This window comes from Choloepus didactylus, chromosome 20 (assembly GCF_015220235.1).
Source record: "Choloepus didactylus isolate mChoDid1 chromosome 20, mChoDid1.pri, whole genome shotgun sequence".
In the NCBI taxonomy this organism is placed as follows: domain Eukaryota; kingdom Metazoa; phylum Chordata; class Mammalia; order Pilosa; family Megalonychidae; genus Choloepus; species Choloepus didactylus.
In genome coordinates, this window is record NC_051326.1 from 54,067,364 (window position 1) to 54,086,609 (window position 19,246).

Sequence of the window (19,246 nt, forward strand, 5' to 3'; positions counted from 1 at the left end):
ACGTGCCTTCGGGAAGGTTGTTGTGTTAAAGCGCCACCTTCAGTTGGCTGGAAGCGCAGAAGGCAGACCTCGGCTGGAGAAACCAAGCTGCCGGGCAGCGGTGGCAGGGCGAGTCGCGGAACCCACAAGGTGTGCGAGCCGGGCGCTGGGAAACCCTCTCGCTGGACTGCACCCACCGTCTCAGGCCGTGCGTGGGCCTGAGTGTGCGTAAATGTGAAAGTAAGAGTTCGCCCCCCCACCTTTGTTTGCTCTCACATTGACATTCCTCCTGGGGACTGGGCACGAAGGGAGCACCCAGCTTCTTGAGACCGCTTTTTCAATTCGCGCCAGTGCCCAGACTAGCCCTATTCGCTTTCGGCCTGCCCGCTCACCACCGTGCTGCTAGCAGCTACCGCGCATCCGGGGGAGAAAACGCGTATGTGCACACACGCGGATTTTTTAAAAATAACATATTTCTAGACATGCCTCCGCCTCTCCGCCCCCCACCCCCCCATCTTTCCAAAGAAGCCCGGAGGGCGGGGTGAAGGGGGTGGAGCTGCAGAGTTAATAAAGGGAGCTGGGCGGAGCCGGCCCCCAACCATTGGCTGGCTGGAGGAGTGATGTCACCCATATGACACCCAGATAACTAGTTGGGAGAGAGCCCTCAACTTTTTGCAGAAGGAGCGCGCGCGCCTGGGAGTGCTCGGAGTCCGACGCTGGCGGCGGGAGCGCACTAGCAGGAGAGAGAGGGGTTCTGGGCTGCTTCAAGTGCTACCACCGCCTCCGCCGCCGCCGTCGCAGCCGCCCCTACCCAGAGCGCGTGCGGCCGTCGCCGCCGAAGCAACCACAGCCGCTGTGTGCAGCCTGGAAGGGGGGGCGGGGGGGAGGGGGGGAGCAGCCGACGCGGGGTGCGGAGGACTTTGCAACTTGCCTGGGAAGGTGGAGGGGTGGAAGGGGGAGGGGGATCTCCGCACGAGACCGAGTTGCTCTGGTTGGAACGCAAAGCACCCCAGCGGATCATGGTGCAGCAGGCAGAAAGCTTGGAAACTGACAGCAACCTGCCCCGGGAGGCGATGGACACGGAGGAGGGCGAATTCATGGCTTGTAGCCCGGTAGCCCTGGACGAGAGCGACCCGGACTGGTGCAAAACGGCGTCTGGCCACATCAAACGGCCGATGAACGCGTTCATGGTGTGGTCTAAGATCGAGCGGAGAAAGATCATGGAGCAGTCGCCGGACATGCACAACGCGGAGATCTCCAAGAGGCTGGGCAAGCGGTGGAAAATGCTGAAAGACAGCGAGAAGATCCCGTTCATCCGGGAGGCTGAGCGGCTGCGGCTCAAGCACATGGCCGACTACCCCGACTACAAGTACCGGCCCAGGAAAAAGCCCAAAATGGACCCTTCGGCCAAGCCCAACGCGAGCCAAAGCCCGGAGAAAAGTGCTGCCGGCGGCGGCGCCGGCGGGGGCGCGGGCAGCGGCAAGAACTCCAAGGGCTCGAGCAAGAAATGTAGCAAACTGAAGACCACCGCGGCCACCACGGCCGCCTGCCCCAAGGCCGGCGCGGGCAAAGCGGCTCACCACGGGGAATACGGCGGCGACGATTATGTGTTCGGCAGCCTTAAAGTGAGCGGCGCGGGGGGCGGCGGCGCCAGCAAGACCGTCAAGTGCGTCTTCATGGACGAAGACGACGAGGACGACGAGGATGAAGACGAGCTGCAGCTGCGGATCAAGCAGGAGGTGGAGGAGGACGACGAGGAGCACCCGCACCAGCAGCTCCTGCAGCCACCCGGGCAGCAGCAGCAGCAGCAGCAGCAGCTGCTGAGACGCTACAACGTCGCCAAAGTGCCAGCCAGCCCCACTCTGAGCAGCTCCGCCGAGTCCACCGAGGGCGCAAGCCTCTACGACGAGGTGCGGGCCGGCGCGACCTCGGGCGCCGGGGGCCACGGCGGGGGCGGCAGCGCCAGCCGCCTCTACTACAGCTTCAAGAACATCACCAAGCAGAACACGCAGCCGCTCGCGCAGCCGGGGCTCTCGCCCGCGTCCTCGCGCTCGGTCTCCACCTCCTCTTCCTCTTCCAGCAGTAGCAGCAGCAGCAGCGGCGGCGAGGACGCCGACGACCTGATGTTCGACCTGAGCTTGAATTTCTCCCAAAACCCGCACACCACCAGCGAGCAGCAGCTGGGGGGCGGCTCGGCGGCGGGGAATCTGTCCCTGTCGCTGGTGGATAAGGATTTGGATTCGTTCAGTGAGGGTAGCCTGGGCTCCCACTTCGAGTTCCCCGACTACTGCACGCCTGAGCTGAGCGAGATGATCGCGGGGGACTGGCTGGAGGCGAACTTTTCCGACCTGGTGTTCACATATTGAGACGCGCGCCCAGATTCTCTCGCTCTTTCTCTCCGCGGGTGCAGAGCAGGGTTCCTTGGGAGGAAATCGTGGTGATAATGATGATGATGATGATGATGATGATGTTGATGGTAGTGGTGGTAGGGTGGAGGGACGAGAAGAAGATATTGATATTGATATGATGTCGTGACGCAAAGAAATTGGAAAAGATGAAAATTTTGGTGGAGTTAAAGTGGAATTAGTTTCTAAACATTTTTTTCCTGTCCTTTTTTTTTTTTTTTTGTCCCCCCCTCCCTTCCTTTATCGTGTCTCAAGGTAGTTGCTTACCTAGTCTGGAGTTGTGATTTTCCCCCAAAATGTGTTTTGTAATTAATATTTCTTTTTCCTGAAATTCGTGATTGCAACAACGGCGTAGGGGACGGGGCGGGGGAGGGGAGGGAGAAACCGCTCCGGAAGGCGCTGTTTGAAGCTTGTCGGTCTTTGATTGAAGTCTGGAAGACGTCTGCAGAGGAGCCTTTTGGCAGCACAACTGTTATTCTAGAGAGTTTGTGGAGTTTTTTTTTTTGTTTGTTTTTTTTTTTCCTTATGCGATCTTAAAGAACTGGTGTTTTTTTTTTTTTTTTAAACAAACACAAAACAAAAAGGGACCATTGCAACTTTTTTATTTTATTTTATTTTATTTTATTTTTTTGGAGGGAGAAAACTGATGTCTTCTATGCATCCGATTCTTAACAAAACTGCAGGGAGCTTGAAAAAATGCAGACTGTACAAACGCTTACAAAAAAAAAACTGTGAACTGACTTAAGATCAGAGTTTACTTTTCAGATCAAATTGTTTATGGTTTTACAAATGTGATTTCTACTTGCCAACTTTTTTTTTGTAACTTGTTCCCTTATACCTCCTTGATTGAATACCAGACAGCCTAGACCTCAGTACAAAAGGTATTGAAACATTTTTGATACATAACAGACCTCAGTCTTTTTTAAAAATTAATATATTTTCAGGCGTATTTTTGTACAGTGAAAAGGGAACATTCTTGCTGTGTTTTTTCAGTAAGACTTTCAGGCACTTCTTCCCTTTTGATTTCTTTTTTTTTTTTTTCCTGCTTTATTTTTATTTTTTTTTTTAAGCATGCAAGTATGTTGGTACGTTATGTCCTGGTTTAAAAAGGATTAAAATTTTTAAATAATCCTTGCATCTAAAGGCCTTGTGGTTTAACAAAAAAAAAGCAAACTTTTTTTTGTACAGAATAGTAGAGATTTGTTCAATATTTGTAGGTAAAGATTTATTGAAAATGGTGATATAGACCTCAGAGCTGTTATCTTAGTTTAAAGATTGTATATGTACTGTACTATAGTAGGACTTTATGTATCTCATACGCTGTGATATGTGGATGGGGCCCCAGATGGAAGGTTTGAAACTGGATTCTCGATTTTTAGCAAAAAAGAAAAAAGAAAAAAAAAAGGCACATAGTTTAAAAAGTTTCTCATTTTGTGCAATATAATCTAAATAAAGTACAGACCATCTGCATATTTTGTAGCAAATGGTGGCAAAGCAGACTCATGCACTGTCAACATCATTGCCTGTTGGGTTTTTTTTTTTAATTTTTGTGCTGGAAGTCTGTATCTTTGACAATTTTAATAAATCAGCTGGAACTGATAGAAACTCGCATCGCCAATAGTCTCTATGGAAGTCAAACTGGAAGTCCTGCTGTCGCAGCAGATTCGGTGGTGAGGCTGTTGTGTGCGCGGCTGGGAGGGGTAAGGGGCGGAAGAGAACTGTACATTAAGAAAGAGCTAAGCTTAAAAGTGCTTAATTGGCTAGCCGAGTAATATCCGGATCTCTTTTTCCTCTGCCTCCGGGTCGTTATTAAAGGCCTAGGAAAAGTATTCTTTCTCTCTGCCTCTCCTTCCCTCCCTTTCTCCCCTTCTCCCCCGCCCTATTTCCTTTCTCACCTCCTTCTCTTTCTCCATTCTCTCCCTCCCTCTCCCTACCCACCCTGGCGGGCGGCGCTGAGAGAGGCTTGGAAAGATGGCCGGGGGAGGGGCGGATTTGGAGAAGACAAGATTTCAGGCTGTCTCTGTCGGTTTTCGGCGCTTGGCTCAGTGCGTACTCTCCTCCGGGCCGGGCTGGGTAGGAACACTCGACCCCGCGGTTGGCGGGGACGGGTCGGGGGCTGCGCGCCGCGAATTGCACCCACCCTCGGTAGAGCGTGCGCTCGGGGAGCTCTGATTCCCGGCTTTCCGCAGCCGTTTTCTTCGGAAGGGGTGGGGTGGGAGGTGGCAGCGCTTTCCAATTTTGAATTTTTTTTAACGCTCCATCTCCGTGCGCGAGAAGGGGTAGATGACGGTGAGAAGCGCAACCACAGTTCTTGACCTCCAGTGAGTGATGGGGGGAAGGGAAGGTGGTTTTCACTGTCTCTTTCCCGTCTCCCGAGGCCAAGAGGGGCCGGAGGAAGGCCCGGCGCGGGCTATGGTTGGTGAGCTTGCCCCAGATGGGGGGATGGAGGAAGGTGCCCGTCCCCCGGGGGTGCAGGGGCCGTGCGGCGGGGGCCTGGCTCAGGGTCTTGGCTGGCGCGGAGCACCCAGCATCTAGCAGGGCGGGAACACTTTACGGGAGGAGGGCGCGGTTGGAATGGTCACTGCACGACTAGAGCCACCGGACGTGAAGGTGTCCCTCCGGGCCGAGGCGTTGGTGGGGGGGGGTGTGGGGAGAGCGCGTACGCGTTCCAGGAGGGGGCGAGGGAAAAGCGCGCGAGCGCGCTGGAGACCGACCCCGGGACTGCAAGCTGTGCTTAGCTTGGGCGGCAACCTGGTGCACAGTGGGGGAAGAGTAGGGGTGGGGTGGGGTTGGGTGGTCTTAGCGTTTGCCAGCTCTTTCCCCAGCCTGGTTCTAATTTTCAAAAATACATTAGGGACAAGTCTCCCGATGGCGGCGGATTGGGCCGCCTTTGGCTCCTTGGCTCACTTCGCATCATCTCCCTGGAAGCAAGCTAGGAGGCACCAGGGCTGTTGCTTCCGGGCCCTGCGAGTTTGGGGTGTGGAGTGGGGAAGGGGAGCCGCCAGGCCGTGCGGCAGAAAGAATAAAACAAATAGGAGGAGGCAGTCTTCCCCCAAAAGCTCACCCAGGGCCTCCAGCTTGGAGGAGGGCGCCCGGGATTCCCCCCCCGCCCTTCCCGGCGCTGTCTTCCTCGTGATCTGCCCCCAAGAACCTGCCTCCAGGGTCTCGGCGCCTTGGGGAAGATTGGCTCCATTTTTTTTTTTTTTTTTTTTCGTTCCTACAACTGCGGGGGCTTGGTGCTCCGGCCGCCGCGGCGGGGGCGCAGATCCATTCCGCGTGCCGGCTCCCTGCGCCTTGGGGACCATTTGCTGTGCCCCAGTTTTTTTTTACTTAGCCCATATCCCTGAGTCCTTGCGGCAGGCCCTGGTTAGCGAGCTCGGCGGGGAACGCACGCTCCTGGCCTCTGCCCTTCCAGTCTTGACTTCTTTTCCTGGTGGTGGGGGTGGGGGTGGGTGGGCAGCGCCGAGGAAGGGAAGCAGGGAGGCGGCTGGTGGCTGCCACAGCCGCTGCCTGAGAGCCACCGGGCTAAAGCTGCGGCGACGCGAATGAGATTTTTTTCAATGGCTAATTGCAACTCGCAGAATCACCACTACTTTTTTCAACCTCCTGAAATGGTTTAACCAGGTTTCGCCTCTCCTTTTTACTGAGATTTGTCGAGACTGAATGGAAGTGTCCACATGCCACCAGGAGCTGTTAGGCCAAAGGCCCCTTCGCCTTTCCTTCTTCCTCCTCCCATTTTCCTTTGCTTCCCCCGCCGCGGCCCGAGCTCCGGTCTCCGGCTCAGGGGGAGCCTCCACCTCGGCCCCCATCCCTGGGACGCGAAGGGAGCAAGGGTTTTGCTGGGAGAGACCGATTTCTTTTTTGTAGCTTTCTCCTTTCAGTGAACCATCAGATTTCAGTAGTACACGGGAAAAGAAAGGGCTGGTGGTATTATATTAATAATACAAGGTTCTCCATATAGAACTGGGTTTCTGGAGTTGTTTACTTTTTTTTTTTTTTTTTTTCTTTTTTTCCCCTCTCCAAATGATGAACTAACGTAGTCATTGGTCGTACATTTATTTTAGCCACGAATAAATGAACCAGTGGTTTACAATTGACAGTTCTCCGTGCTGGTGATTTTCCGTGGCGGTCCTCTGCTGCAGCTCCAAAACTTGTTAGACACACAAACCCCGTATCCAAATTTATAAGGCTTAATTTTACGTATATTTGAAAATTTGAAAACCTTGCATGTATTTTATGTTTTAATCACAGATGAATCTTGGGCATTTTCTGTGGTGAGGTAGAAACTTTAAATTGAAATTAGTAACATGCAATAATTTGGTCTCATTTGGAAACAAACAGTCATGATTTTTTTTTTTTTTTTAAAGCTATTTGACATAGTTCTTGCTAGTAAAATAAGAGAAAAATGATTGGCCATCTAAATTTAAAACCTGTTAGAACTCAGGAGAAGCACTTGAATGCGCCTTTAACAATATTTAGGCAGTTTTAATGAATGCATTGTGAATCCTCCTAATGAGTCCTTTACTGAATGTCTAAAACACAGTACACAAGGTATTCTTGCCACTGGATAGGCTTCAATAAAAGTTTAATTGATTTTTTTTGGGGGGGGTCTAAATAAGTTTTTTTTTTTTTTTTTTTGACTAAGCATTGACAGAATATCTTAAAATGGTAACGTAGGGGTGGGGGTAGGGTAGGAGTTGAGTGCACTGCCGCCCAGCCAGTGGGTGTCCTGCTGTTTATAACTAGTTCACAGACTATGATGATGGCATTTTGATAAGATTTCCATCTTTAAGAACTTGAACCAGCATTCTCTTATTAATTCTTTAAGCTGTGGAAATAATCTCCCAGTTCTTAACACTCTGATATGCATCCTCTTTATTAAAAAATAATGCTAATAAAAGGCAGTGTGCTTAAACTGTGCTTTGCAAATATTATGTATGTTATGAATGACTACAGTCACCGGGCAAATTATTTGTAAGATGATTATCCTTTGAGCTAGTAAAAAAATCATCACAACCATTTTGGGCAGAATGTTTCTTTTTAATGTTAATCAAGGGGAAGTGATTTAAATATGCATGCATATAGCAGAGTCAGGAAAATTTCATTGTTTTTCCCTATAAGAAAAAAGACTGTCAAAAGGTGTAACTTGTTTTTCTCTTCTCTGGGAGTTGAAACCATCATCATTTGATATTGGTACAGTACAAGAAATGAAGATTTGTTTTTTCACTTCAGAATTTAAGTGACTTTTGCCCAAGGAATCTGAGAAATAAAGCAAATAAGTTGCTCTATCTTAAAGTAGTCATTCAATATAAATATATCAATCTTAACTTTTTTATTCTCTGATATGATTAATAATGTGTATATTCTTACTTTTTGTTCTAATGTGCGTATGTATCCTTGTGGACACTCTGGAGAGAGGTTTTCTTGGGCTCTCCCATTTATAGAATCTTTATACTCTTTTACTGCGTGGTCCCCTGATTTTAACAGATTTCTGAGGCAATTATATTTGTGCTTTTTTCTTATGTAGGAAGACCAGTGAAAATAGTTTACTGAGTTGTCAATTTTATCAGTAGATAAGCAACTTTCTTTATTACAGTTTCAGGGAAGATTTTTTCAGGATATTTCTCAGTAATTCTAAGGGCCAAGTTTTATAAAATTTCCATTAGGAATACAAGTTTCAAATACCCTTTGTATAGCCTGGGCCTATGAGGATAACAAGACTTGAGCCTTATGTATCTTAACACAGGAATTTACAAGTTCCCAAAGTAACCGTCTCCATGTTAAGACTATTGCACATCCTTTTCTGAGATTTGGTTGATTTTAAGTAATGGTTCTTACACACCGTTCATTCTATTTGACTTATTCCACCACATTCCCTTTTATTTCATGACCTGGCAAATTCTGCTATTTGATGGTAACTCAGTTCCCGGCCCCTTTCTGTGGAGCCCACGTTTTTCAATCACAATAAAAATTAAACCAAGTTGATGACACTGAGCTCTTTTCCATTTTGCTTATTGCTGGCTTTTTCCTTGAATCCTAACATTATTCTCATTTTTAAAATTGTAGTTATTTTTTTTTTTACCACTACCTGTATCAATCAGCTGCCTAATTAGTTTTATCTATTCCACGTGGATGCAGTGAGTTTATAAGAGAATTTCACAAACAAGTAGTTTTTTAGTGAACTTAAAATAAACAGAATTTTAAAGGAGACCTATTTTTATACTCAATAAAAGCACAAAAGTGCAGAAAGTATAAAATGGCTTACAAAGGGAAACATAAGTTCATAATGTTCCATGTATAAAAGTAATAATTTTATTGGGTAGAGATATTCTTAAAAGAACAAATACCTCTGCCAGTGCACAGATAGGACTGTTTTAAATGTCTTAAGAACTTCTGATTGCCTGCAGTTGCAAACAGATGACTTCTCTATAAGGAAAACAAACCACTAAAAGCAATATGATCAAGTTGGTATGTGGTTTTTAATGAGAAAGATGAAATTAAACAACCTGGAAGTGCAAACGTGGAGGCTCCAGTCTTATTGTTTGATCAAACTTCTTTTATGTAATCACTTAGACTTGGATTTTTCTCTGCTGTGAAAATGACAAAATAAAGCAATAGCTCAAAGAAATTTGACAACTTGAAAAATAGAATTTGTTCCTGGGTCCTAGAAGATGATTAAAAAGAAAAAAATATGATGCTTACCTTATTTTATCAGCCGAATGACATTCCCCCTTCCAAAAAAAAAAAAAAAACTGGAAATAGTAATAGATCATATAAAGAATTTTGATCAAATAGATATTGACAAAGGGCCCTCTATCACATTTTTTTTTTTTCCATCTGGCTTATGTTCAGTAAACAGTATGCCTCATCCCTTGTATCACACTGGGAGAAACGTTCTATGCCATTACCATTACTTTCCCATTTTGTCTACTTTTACTCCTGTACATATGTTGTGAGTTTAAGAGTCTTTTGCATTTGTTCTGTGACACCTTTTTTCTGAATGGACTGTTTTAAAACGGAGGCCTGTTTTCCGGTATGGGACTCCTAGTGGTTATGGCATTCCATGATGCTTTGTGATGGCCACCAGGACAGAAACATCTGATGTTTTAGAGCAGTTTTTCAGCATGACACTGTTAAAAAAAAGTCTGTATTTTCCAAGGCCACATGAAATTTACTTTCATAGCCACTCCAGGGTTGGGAGCGGAAAAGCTGAAAAACACTTTTGTTTAGGAGTCTGAGTGGTTTGTGGGGGTGGGGGGGAAGCTTTTCTAGGGTTTGCATGCCAGTGCACGGCCGATTGCTGTGAAACAGAGAGAGGGTGAAGCTACCTGTGTGGCCCGGCACTGGAGAATGCAGTGTTTGATAGCGCTAGGGGGGAAAAAGAAAATGCATGGCAAAGTTTTGTCTTCTCGTAGACTATTATAGCATGCAGAGTTTAGTGTGTTAAAACAGTGTATGACATTGCTGTATCAAAGTTGTAAAATTAAGCATTATTTATTGAAAACTATGTATTTTTTTGTAAAAACCTGATCACATAGAGAATATCAGTGGCTTGTGCTAGTGCTCCAATCTAACCAGCTTCTTGACTACCGTCCTTGGTATGCAGTGTTAAACGCTCAGGGTTGAACATAGTACACTCCGATGTCTCTTTGGCAAGAGTTTTTCACAGAGGAAGACATTTGTTCAAAAGACTCTAATAAAATTCTGTGATCAATCTGCACCTGTGGTTCTTATGTGAATTTTTTTTTCCAGTTTTGCCTTGGATATAACTACTGTTTAATTCCTAAAGTGTTCTCTCAAAACTGATATTATGGACAGGCTTGAAAAGTACTGGGTTCCTCAGCGTCCACCGTAACTGGAGGATTCCAGCTATGTTGGGGAGGAATAGACTACACCAGCAGTGAACACTGGGCATGTTTGAGAGATGCTGAAAAAGTGAGATAAGCATGGTAATAATTTCTTGATATTTTTAACTGGCCAATAGAGTGAATAAATGCATAGACCAACTATAGAAAGGTAGATTCACATGTTTTGTCAGAAATGTTTAAAGTAGAAAATGAAGGAAAACTATCAGGGGCAGTTGCTGCTGTTGAATTCAATGCCAGCAAACTCCATTGCTCTGTGTCTTTTTTTTTTCCTATAAACAGTTTACAGTGTAAATGTATTTTGACATAGAAATCATTCTGTACTGAGATTCTTCATATAAAATGCTTTTATGGAAGCCTGTAAGTGATCCTTGGAATTATTATCAGATTTTTAATAAGATGTGTTTACATGGTGAGTGTTGCATATTAAATTTGGTTTTGTAGAAATGTTTGTGTTGTATTGTGACAAGTTTTGAAGTGCGCAATAACACGACCACTGTTTAGGTTCTTAGTTATGACCCCAGACTTCACCCCAGGCTAAAGAAGGTATGTCAGACCTGTCTGTGGCAATTTTGTTTAATCATATAATGTATTCACTGTGTCAACTTCATTATGGAAGAGTTTAGGGGGTGCTTCACCTTAGTAGAATTTACTTATGTTCATATTTTGAAGAGAACAAAAAATAGACCCTGAATAAGTTACACCAAGTAAAAAGAGTTTCTTACGATAACGCTAAAGGACTTTGAATGTGTGCCAAATTACTCATGGGGACTGCTTATACTATTTATTATGTTCTCTGTCTTTAGTTAATGTGGGGTTTTTCTTTCCTTTTTTAATAGAAATCATTTTTAATCTAAAAGTTAAATATACTGAAGGGACACCTGTGAGTGAAATGTCACTGATAGGATTTTTAGGGAAACGCATAAAATGTGAAAACAGTGGCTTTCATATTTTCCCATAAATCTGGGAGTGTAAAGAAGAAGTCTTTAATCCAGTGAAGCTTCTCTCTAAAATACTACCAGTATAGTATACGTTGACAGGATGTCTTTATCCAAATATGAATGATAGTATCTTGTTGGAAAATGCATTGATTCTATTTGAAAGTACATATCTTTATGAGATGAGTAGCTCAGTGAACTTGAAATAATTGGACCCTGATTTTGACATTGGTCAAAGCACGTGTCATAATTTTTTTAAGAATATGACTCCTTTTGATATTTTGTTTTCAAGTAGTGGGAGTGGAAGGAGGACATGGCAGAACAGTGCACTTTACCACTCTATATGTTGTCATCTAATAAGACTGAATTGCAGAGTTACAAATTTTGTGATCTGTGATCACCTGGGTGTAATCATAAGCAGCATATGCATAGATCTGAAAAAATTAGAAAAGATCAACATTTTACCTTTGTCTTTCTATAAAATAATTGCTAATGTGTATTTAGCCTAAATTTACATACCATTGGTGACAGTCATTTGCTGCCCATCCATATACTTTTCTGTAGGATGCGGTGTACTGATTACCAGCTGGACTAAATGACCACGTTCTGTTTCATGTAACATGGGGGCCCCTGGACGAGAGGCTTACTAGTAACCTTTGATTCATTTGACCTACCAAGAGTTGAGCTAAGTCTAGACTCTTCTCTCCAAAGTTCGGAATCAAGAAACAACCTGGCTTAGTTATCTGAGGGAGTTGAATTCAAAGACAGTGACAATGAAATCTTTAGACTGGGGTAGCTATTATAAACTGAAATTAAGTCAGAAACAAGTGGAAAACAGGGAAATCAGAAACCAAGAAGCAGAGAAATCATGAGGGAGAATCATTTGAGCCCCTGAATGAAAGAATCTCAAATGTCTCGGGGAGGGAGAGGTCCCTGTTGGTTTTCAAGCCCCAGTTCATCAGGGTTTACTGCAGTAAGTCTGTGGCTGAGCCTGCTACCTAATCATTATTTGGCCATTCTTTGTTACTAACAAAACCTTACTTTTGTTTGGAATGGCTATGTGACCAGCCCCTAAACTACATTCCTTTGCATCCCTTGAAGACCTGGCCCAGGAGATGTAAGTGGAAGTTGCTTGGCGAGGCCTCCAGGAGAGCCCCTCCACGGGGAGACGTGTTTAATGAACATGTGCCTTTTGCATTTGCTCCTTCCTTCCATCTAGAATGTAGACAGGAAAGCTCGAGCACCAACTGTGATCTTGTGATTCAGAAGGAGAGGAAAAATGAATTGAAGAGTCCTTGGTCAACCCTGACATCCTAGAGCTGCTGAATCATTGCCGACTGCTGTCCTTTTGTTTGGGTAAGTCACAGTTACCTGGATTTTCTCTTAAATGTGGCCAGACCCTCAGCGTCTCTGATAAACTCCTATTTCCTTGAGATTATTTGAGTGGATTTGTGTTCCTTTTAACCCAGTGAGTCATACTACAAAAGTTTAAATAAACAGCCAAAGAGTTAGGTTGATGCATTCAGTGTGGAAAAATACATGGAGAGAGTTTAATAAAAGTCACAAAAAAGTAAAAGGAAAGTTAAAAAAAGAGAGGAGAGGTAAAGAGAGAAAGAAAGAAATGTTAAGTATTTTCAAAACAGTCACAAATAAGATACTAGATTTACGTCAGAGATTTGTTTGAGAATTGCTTTACATTTTTTGAGCTTTTCAATTTCAGGAGGATAACAAGATCTCTCATTTGTCTTCATAGCTCTAGTATGTTTTTACTTCTTTGCGAATAAGTACCTGTTTTAGTTGTGTAGTCTTTCATCATGACGTTTTATCCTGCCAGATTAGGTTGCTCTTAAAGTTTCATTTGGTTCAGGATATGACATCTTTTAAATATAGAGGTCCTCAAGTACTGTTTATTCCCATTTTGTCCCTAATAGTTAGAATTTTCTAACTCAGAGAATATCAGAAGCAATACATTTAGAGGGGTGAATAGAGAACCAGAAAAAAAAAAAAAAAAAAAAAACCACCAGCAAAAAAAAAAATACAGATAACAAGGAAGTTATAAAAACCAAACAAAAAGCTCAAAAGTCTGGGATCTTTTAATGTAAAGGTAAACAGCTCTACTCAGATGATCCCTGATTGCATCACTGTATTATATCACATTACAAAAATCAATGTTTATCATAGTGACACTAAATCATCAAAAAAAAAAAAAAAAAAAAACCACCAGCAAAAAAAAAAAAAACGGATAACAAGGAAGTTATAAAAACCAAACAAAAAGCTCAAAAGTCTGGGATCCTTTAATGTAAAGGTAAACAGCTCTACTCAGATGATCCCTGATTGCATCACTGTATTATATCACATTACAAAAATCAATGTTTATCATAGTGACACTAAATCATCAAAAAAAAAAAAAAAAAAAAAACCCAAAACTTAAAACATGTTCACCATGCTCTATTTAAAAAGTCAGGAAAGGAGGAAATCTTTTCTTAAATATTTTTATTCAACATAATTTAAAATCAAATTGAGTGATACTGTGAGCCATTGATTGTATATTTGGGATGTATTGCTTTGTGTGTGAATATACCAATAAATTGCATTAAAGGAAAAACAATTAAAAAGTTCCAGGAGAATTACTTTTGCCAAAACTTTGTCATTTGCCAGTGTTTTATAAGTGGAAATATTTTGGATTGAAGAACTACCAGGAGATATTATATGTAAAGGGCCTTTGCATTTTGGGGAGCCCATAAGACAGAGACAAACTAGAGCATTCTGGTTGGATCAACTGCAGAACAGTTGATGGACCAACCGATCTGTTCTTACAACATTTAAAGCCCAAATCTGTGTAATCCAGAAAAGTGAACATAGGCAGATAAGGCCAGTTAGAAAAACTTCTTGAGATGAGTCATCCATATTGTAAAGGAGGTGAGAGATGTGGTTCAGCGGAGAGGAAAAGAAGGCCTTTCCAAGATCAGTGTGGCCTGAAGCAAATGAGAGAGACCTGTGGATCTCTGGTTGAAGGGCACCAAGTTACCTAAGCAAAACTGGCTGATTCCCATGGCCAGTTATCTAGAGGTGAGGCGAGGGGCAGCTAAGCCAAGCGGTGGTGATGGGCTGGAGCAGGAGGGTGAATGCAAAATAAGAAAAAATCAGAATTTTGTTGCAGTTGAATTAAGGGAAAGAAAAGGAGAGGGTCGGGAAAAAGCCATGATCTCTAAGTCTGATTCTTGGCTTGGTTGATATGAGAGTAAGGGGAATGGAGAAGGAGGTTAGGGGGCTTTTTGAGAGAACAGATCATGAGCACTTCTTTTTGGCATTTACCATTCTAGTAGTTGGAAAAGCATCTGAAGAGAAATGTCTTAAGTGAAGAGCTTGCCTGGAACAACCCCAGTTTACACCGGTGGTTCCGGCATCAGTATTAATGGAGACTTTTTCTCTCTCAGTTTGTTTGGGTTTGGGTAATAAGTCATATGGGGTCACCCTACCTAAGTGTAGAGTCAAATGTGGGAGGGATTAAGAACCAGCACGGAATTAGCCTTGAGCCTGACTAACTTGATTTCTGGTATTAGCTCAGAGAACTTTCTACCCTGTGACTGTGGAGAAGTTACTTCACCTGACCATGCTTCATCCGCTGGGCCTTATACTGGAGCTTTCTCACGGTTGTTGTGAAGATTAAATGAGAGCCTCAGTTTACAAAAAGAACTCAATAAATCAACAGTATTGTATGTGAGAGCAGGGACACTTCTATCTTGTTTGCCTCCATATCCCCAGAACCTAGCACAGAAACTTAGTATCTGCAGTGAATGAATCTGAACTGAAATCTGAATTGGAAAGCTCTTGGGCTGTGGGAAAATTGGAAAACTGTTCTGGTAGAATGGCTAGGCTGTAGGCACGGAGCTGGCGAGCCCTGTGATAAAGAGGCCCCTATGGCGAACAAGCATGGTTTCAGAGCAGGAGACTGTTTAGTTCTTGAGAAGAAAAACTGCAAGCAGAAAGGAGATTGATGTCCAATTCTTTCTCTCCAATATTTTATTACCCCCTAGGAGAAGATGAAATGTACTATTTATTGATGTGTGTAGGAGTTTTCAGCCATGGTTACTCGAAGAATGTCAATCCCAGGTATAACAGATGGACCCCTAAAAAAGCACAGTGGAAAAGTAATTTAAATAGTATGACAACAATTGCACAAGTATTACAATAATTCACAATTACCTCAACTCTCAGCCGTGTATCAGGAGTGGTTGGTCACCATCTGATTGCTTTGTAGATAATACAGGCTAAGGATTCCAGACAGCCCCCAGGAGTCTACCATCAAGAAAGTACATAGTATAGAACTGCAAAAAGGTTCAAGTTAGACATGATTTTTTCAATACACTGTGAATTTGAAAATAATTTAATTGTCTCCAAACTGTGGTGTGTTATCAATTATTAGAAATTATTTGTGCAAGACTTTATAAAGGATTCACACCATTATATATTAAGCAGTAGCATGTTTATATAATTTTAAAATAATACATTGTTGGGATGCATGCTCAAAAAATTTAATGGACAAAATTGCTTGGTGAGACAATTTTAGAGACAGTGCATGAAGAATTAAGAGTTGGGTTCCAATCTTGTGTAGTCATCAGTTAAGCTATGCATTATGTCCCTCGCTTTATCTCTCTGGTTCTTTTTTTCAGGCATAATTTGTGACTGAACCAGGTCTTGTTTGAGGTTCCTTTCAGCTCTAACAAATGATTCCAGCAGCTACTATTTATTCACACTCAGAGTGCCAGTTGGTAGACATTGGTATAAACTCATGCTTTCAGGGTCCGGCAGGTAATGCAATTGAAGGAAAAGGGCAAGGCTGCATGAAGATTTTGCCTATGGAAACTGTTGGCAAGCCCCAACTAAAAAGACATTTGCATGCAAAACATTCTCAAACACTCAGTGCCCCAAACTGAATGGCTATGGGGAGGGGGAAGGGAAGGACTCATTTCCTCTTGTTTGGGAGATGCTTTGTGGTTTTCCAATGCCCTGGTTACTTTGTTCCAAGAGAAGACTATTGTGTTGAACTTCACAATGGGGGAGAGCAGGAGCAATTATTTTTTAGGTCAGGAAATCTCAAACTCAAGTTTGATGTAGTTCTTTTAAAAATGATGTTCTTGAATATATATATATACACACACACAGCTGTTTCAGTTGACAGACTTCTTTAATTGGAAAAGCATAAAAATATTAAAGCATTAATATGGATAATACAATGTTTCAGAAATCATGAATCTGGAGGTCTTCTGCAAATGCATGTTTTCCCCTAAACTAATGATTTCCAAACATACCAAACAAACATCAGAATCACATGATCAAAAATACAGAGTTCTGGGCTCAATTCCTGTAATACTGATTCTTTGTGTTTGGAGTGAGGCCCAGGATCTGTATTTTTTTTTTTAACAAATGTATCCAGCTGATTCTAAGACCTTGGGGCCAGCTTCTGAGATCCATAGTCTTAAATCAGTGAAAGAATAAATTTGAAGAAAAATCAGTTTATTTACCAAGTAGTAAGGTTTCTGTTAACTAAACAAACTTCTTGTTTTGCCACCTCTATACCTTTAGTCACACTTCATTCAAGAGATGTTTGTTGGGTGCCACTTGGTGCCAGGTACACAGAGATGAAAGAATCCCTTTGGGGGTTCATCGTGAGACTGAGGAGCACCAGAAGCAAATCTGTAACTGGCTCTCTGCAAGCCAGGTGCTATGACTGAGGTGAGGGCAGGGCCACAGTCAGTCCAGAATGGGGGAGTCTCCAGAGGCTTCCTGGAGGAGGTGATGTCTTGGTCCTAAAGGTTATCTCAAAGAAGGACAGAGCTCGGAGTTTCTAGGCAGCACGTCTGCAAGGAGTTGTGAAACAGTGATTGTGCTCCAGAAACTGCAAGTTGGTTTCCCTCCCTGGAGCCCACAAGGCGAGGAAAGTAGCATGGTGCATGGTGGGTTGTGACTAAATGTGTGCTGGTTGCACTCTTAGTTCTGTTGTGGCACAGGACAATTGTGCTTTGCGTCGGGTCACTGTATTTTAAACCTCTGTCTGCCTCCCACTGTCTTGTGTTTTTCTTTCCTGACCCCACCATCAGACCTCAGGCCCAAATTTCATGGATGCAGGCTGAAAGTTAGTGTGAGTCAAATCATGTTAAAACCACAACTTGATTTTCCCATTGCTTGCTCAATGAGTGACATTGCTGTGACAAAAAAATAGAAGTTGAGAAAGAAATAAAATAGAAAACTCAGTAGGTCTTATGACTGATGAAAAATTATGAATACTTACATAGTTCTGATGCTGACAACCTTTTAGTTCATTGTCTCATCTGAAAACTGGGGCAATAGCACTGACTTGTGCCATGTCACTGATATTGTAAGTCATAAGCAATAAAAATGATTGCAGGTTTCAAATAAAAGCCAAGTATTAATGCCATTCAAGCTTTGTGTTTGGATCTTTATCCTCCTGTAAAACAGGGATCATACTCCTTGAACTGGTATTAAAACTGACAGAGCATGGTAGGGGGCCCTGGAACTGGTTACTAGAGGGAAGGACAGAAAAAAGAAGAAATCCAGTTTGGAATAGACTATGGTATTATATGCTTTAACATGCAAAATAAAACAAAATTTGGAGATGTTCTGCAGTAGATGCCAAGGAATAAAACAAAAAGGACATTTTCCATGTAATTGTAGCGAGCAGATTAAAAAAAAAGAAAAAAAAAAAATCCAGCCCTTGGGTGACTTAAAGGGAATTATTACCTTCCCAGTACAGCAGATATGGAAGACTTCTCAGAATTTAAATGTCAATACAGATCCATAGAAGAGATAGGAAGAACAGGAGGGAGATGGTATCAAAATGATTTATCATGCTAATGAGATACAATTTGACCATGAAGAGAAGTGTTTATATACTTCAGATAAGAAAAAGAGGAATGGAAGACAAAACTGCAGTTGCAATAGGAGACTGGTATCCATTGACTTGGACGAGACTTGAAGAAGAATAAATTTTGGCTTAAAAAAGAGAGAGCATGCTTTTCATCCCCAAGTCCAAGGTAAGTGGAAAATTTCATCAAGTGGAAGGCATGAGAGAATGTGGCATACACAAGAAACATAATAAATCCCTAATACATGGAAATCCAGGCCGTGATGTGTTGTCACAAGTGGTTCCAAGCATGGAACCATTGCACGTAGAAGTTACAGTTGCCCCAGACAGTGGCCTTGGAGAGTAACAAATAGGACCCCTCAAGGAGTTATCAGAAGCCATGGAAGCATCTTAGTACCAATAGGGGATCCCCATTCCCCCAATCAAATTCTACTTATGGAATGACTCTTTTAAGGCAGCTTGATTAGAAGGTAAGACTAGAGATGTGTTATTAATATTAGGAAAAGTGTGAGAAAGGGTGCGTCCCCCTAAAAATGTGGAATTTTTCCCATATGAGATAGTCAGTGCTATGAAAATATTTCTAAGTACATTTTGGACATGCTGTAACAGCTTAAGGAACATGACATTAGTTTGACCTTTTGTGAATCCCAAACTCCCTAAACTGGCATTCAAACCCTCTGTGACCTGGTCCCAAACCATTTCCCTGAAAGTTCTCACTCTGTTACATTGCCGTCTATTACTTGCACATAAAATTCCCTGATTCTTGTCCCTTTTCTTTAATCTACTTCAGGGCCCAGTGCAGGTGGAATGCTATTGGGAAAAACAGACTAGCCTGGGGAAAATAATAGAAAATCTTGATAGAATTTTTACTGTGTATGAGGCATTGTTAATGTTTTTACACATTAGTGATTTATTCTCAACAGCAGTCAGATGAAGTAGGGATTATTGTCCACATTTTGCAAATGAAGACAGTTCTTTGCTGAAGGTCCTGCAGCTAAATGGCAGGGCTGGGTTTGGACCGAGGCAGTCTTGTTTCCGCAGATTTGCTTCTAGCTCTGTCTCTAGGTCACTTTGTGAAATTGGGCTAGAAGTCATCCTTTAATTTTATATTTTGGAGATTTGAGCCATTCAAGATTCCAAATGCAATTTTTTTTTTTCACGAAACCGTCTGCG

At 43.0% G+C, this 19,246-nt stretch overlaps 1 protein-coding gene and 1 long non-coding RNA gene across 3 annotated transcripts; both read left to right on the top strand.

Annotated features, from left to right (window-relative positions):
- The first annotated feature begins 998 nt into the window (after positions 1 to 998).
- SOX11 (SRY-box transcription factor 11) lies at positions 999 to 2,595 on the top strand. The gene has a single exon (XM_037813370.1). The coding sequence runs from the start codon at positions 999 to 1,001 to the stop codon at positions 2,343 to 2,345; it is 1,347 nt and encodes a 448-aa protein (XP_037669298.1). The 3' UTR covers positions 2,346 to 2,595.
- A 2,067-nt stretch (positions 2,596 to 4,662) lies between these two features.
- On the top strand, positions 4,663 to 17,545 carry LOC119516824. 2 transcript variants are annotated; one of them, XR_005213381.1, is made up of 3 exons: positions 4,663 to 4,705; positions 12,407 to 12,543; positions 15,861 to 17,545. It is a non-coding gene; the product is annotated as an uncharacterized LOC119516824 (long non-coding RNA). The 2 variants fall into 2 exon arrangements; XR_005213382.1 differs by lacking the exon at positions 4,663 to 4,705 and adding an exon at positions 7,132 to 10,333.
- Positions 17,546 to 19,246: the final 1,701 nt, after the last annotated feature.

Bases quoted from the DNA above. Each gene is read 5' to 3' on its own strand.
- SOX11 (XM_037813370.1), top strand. From the start codon at position 999: ATGGTGCAGCAGGCAGAAAGCTTGGAAACTGACAGCAACCTGCCCCGG.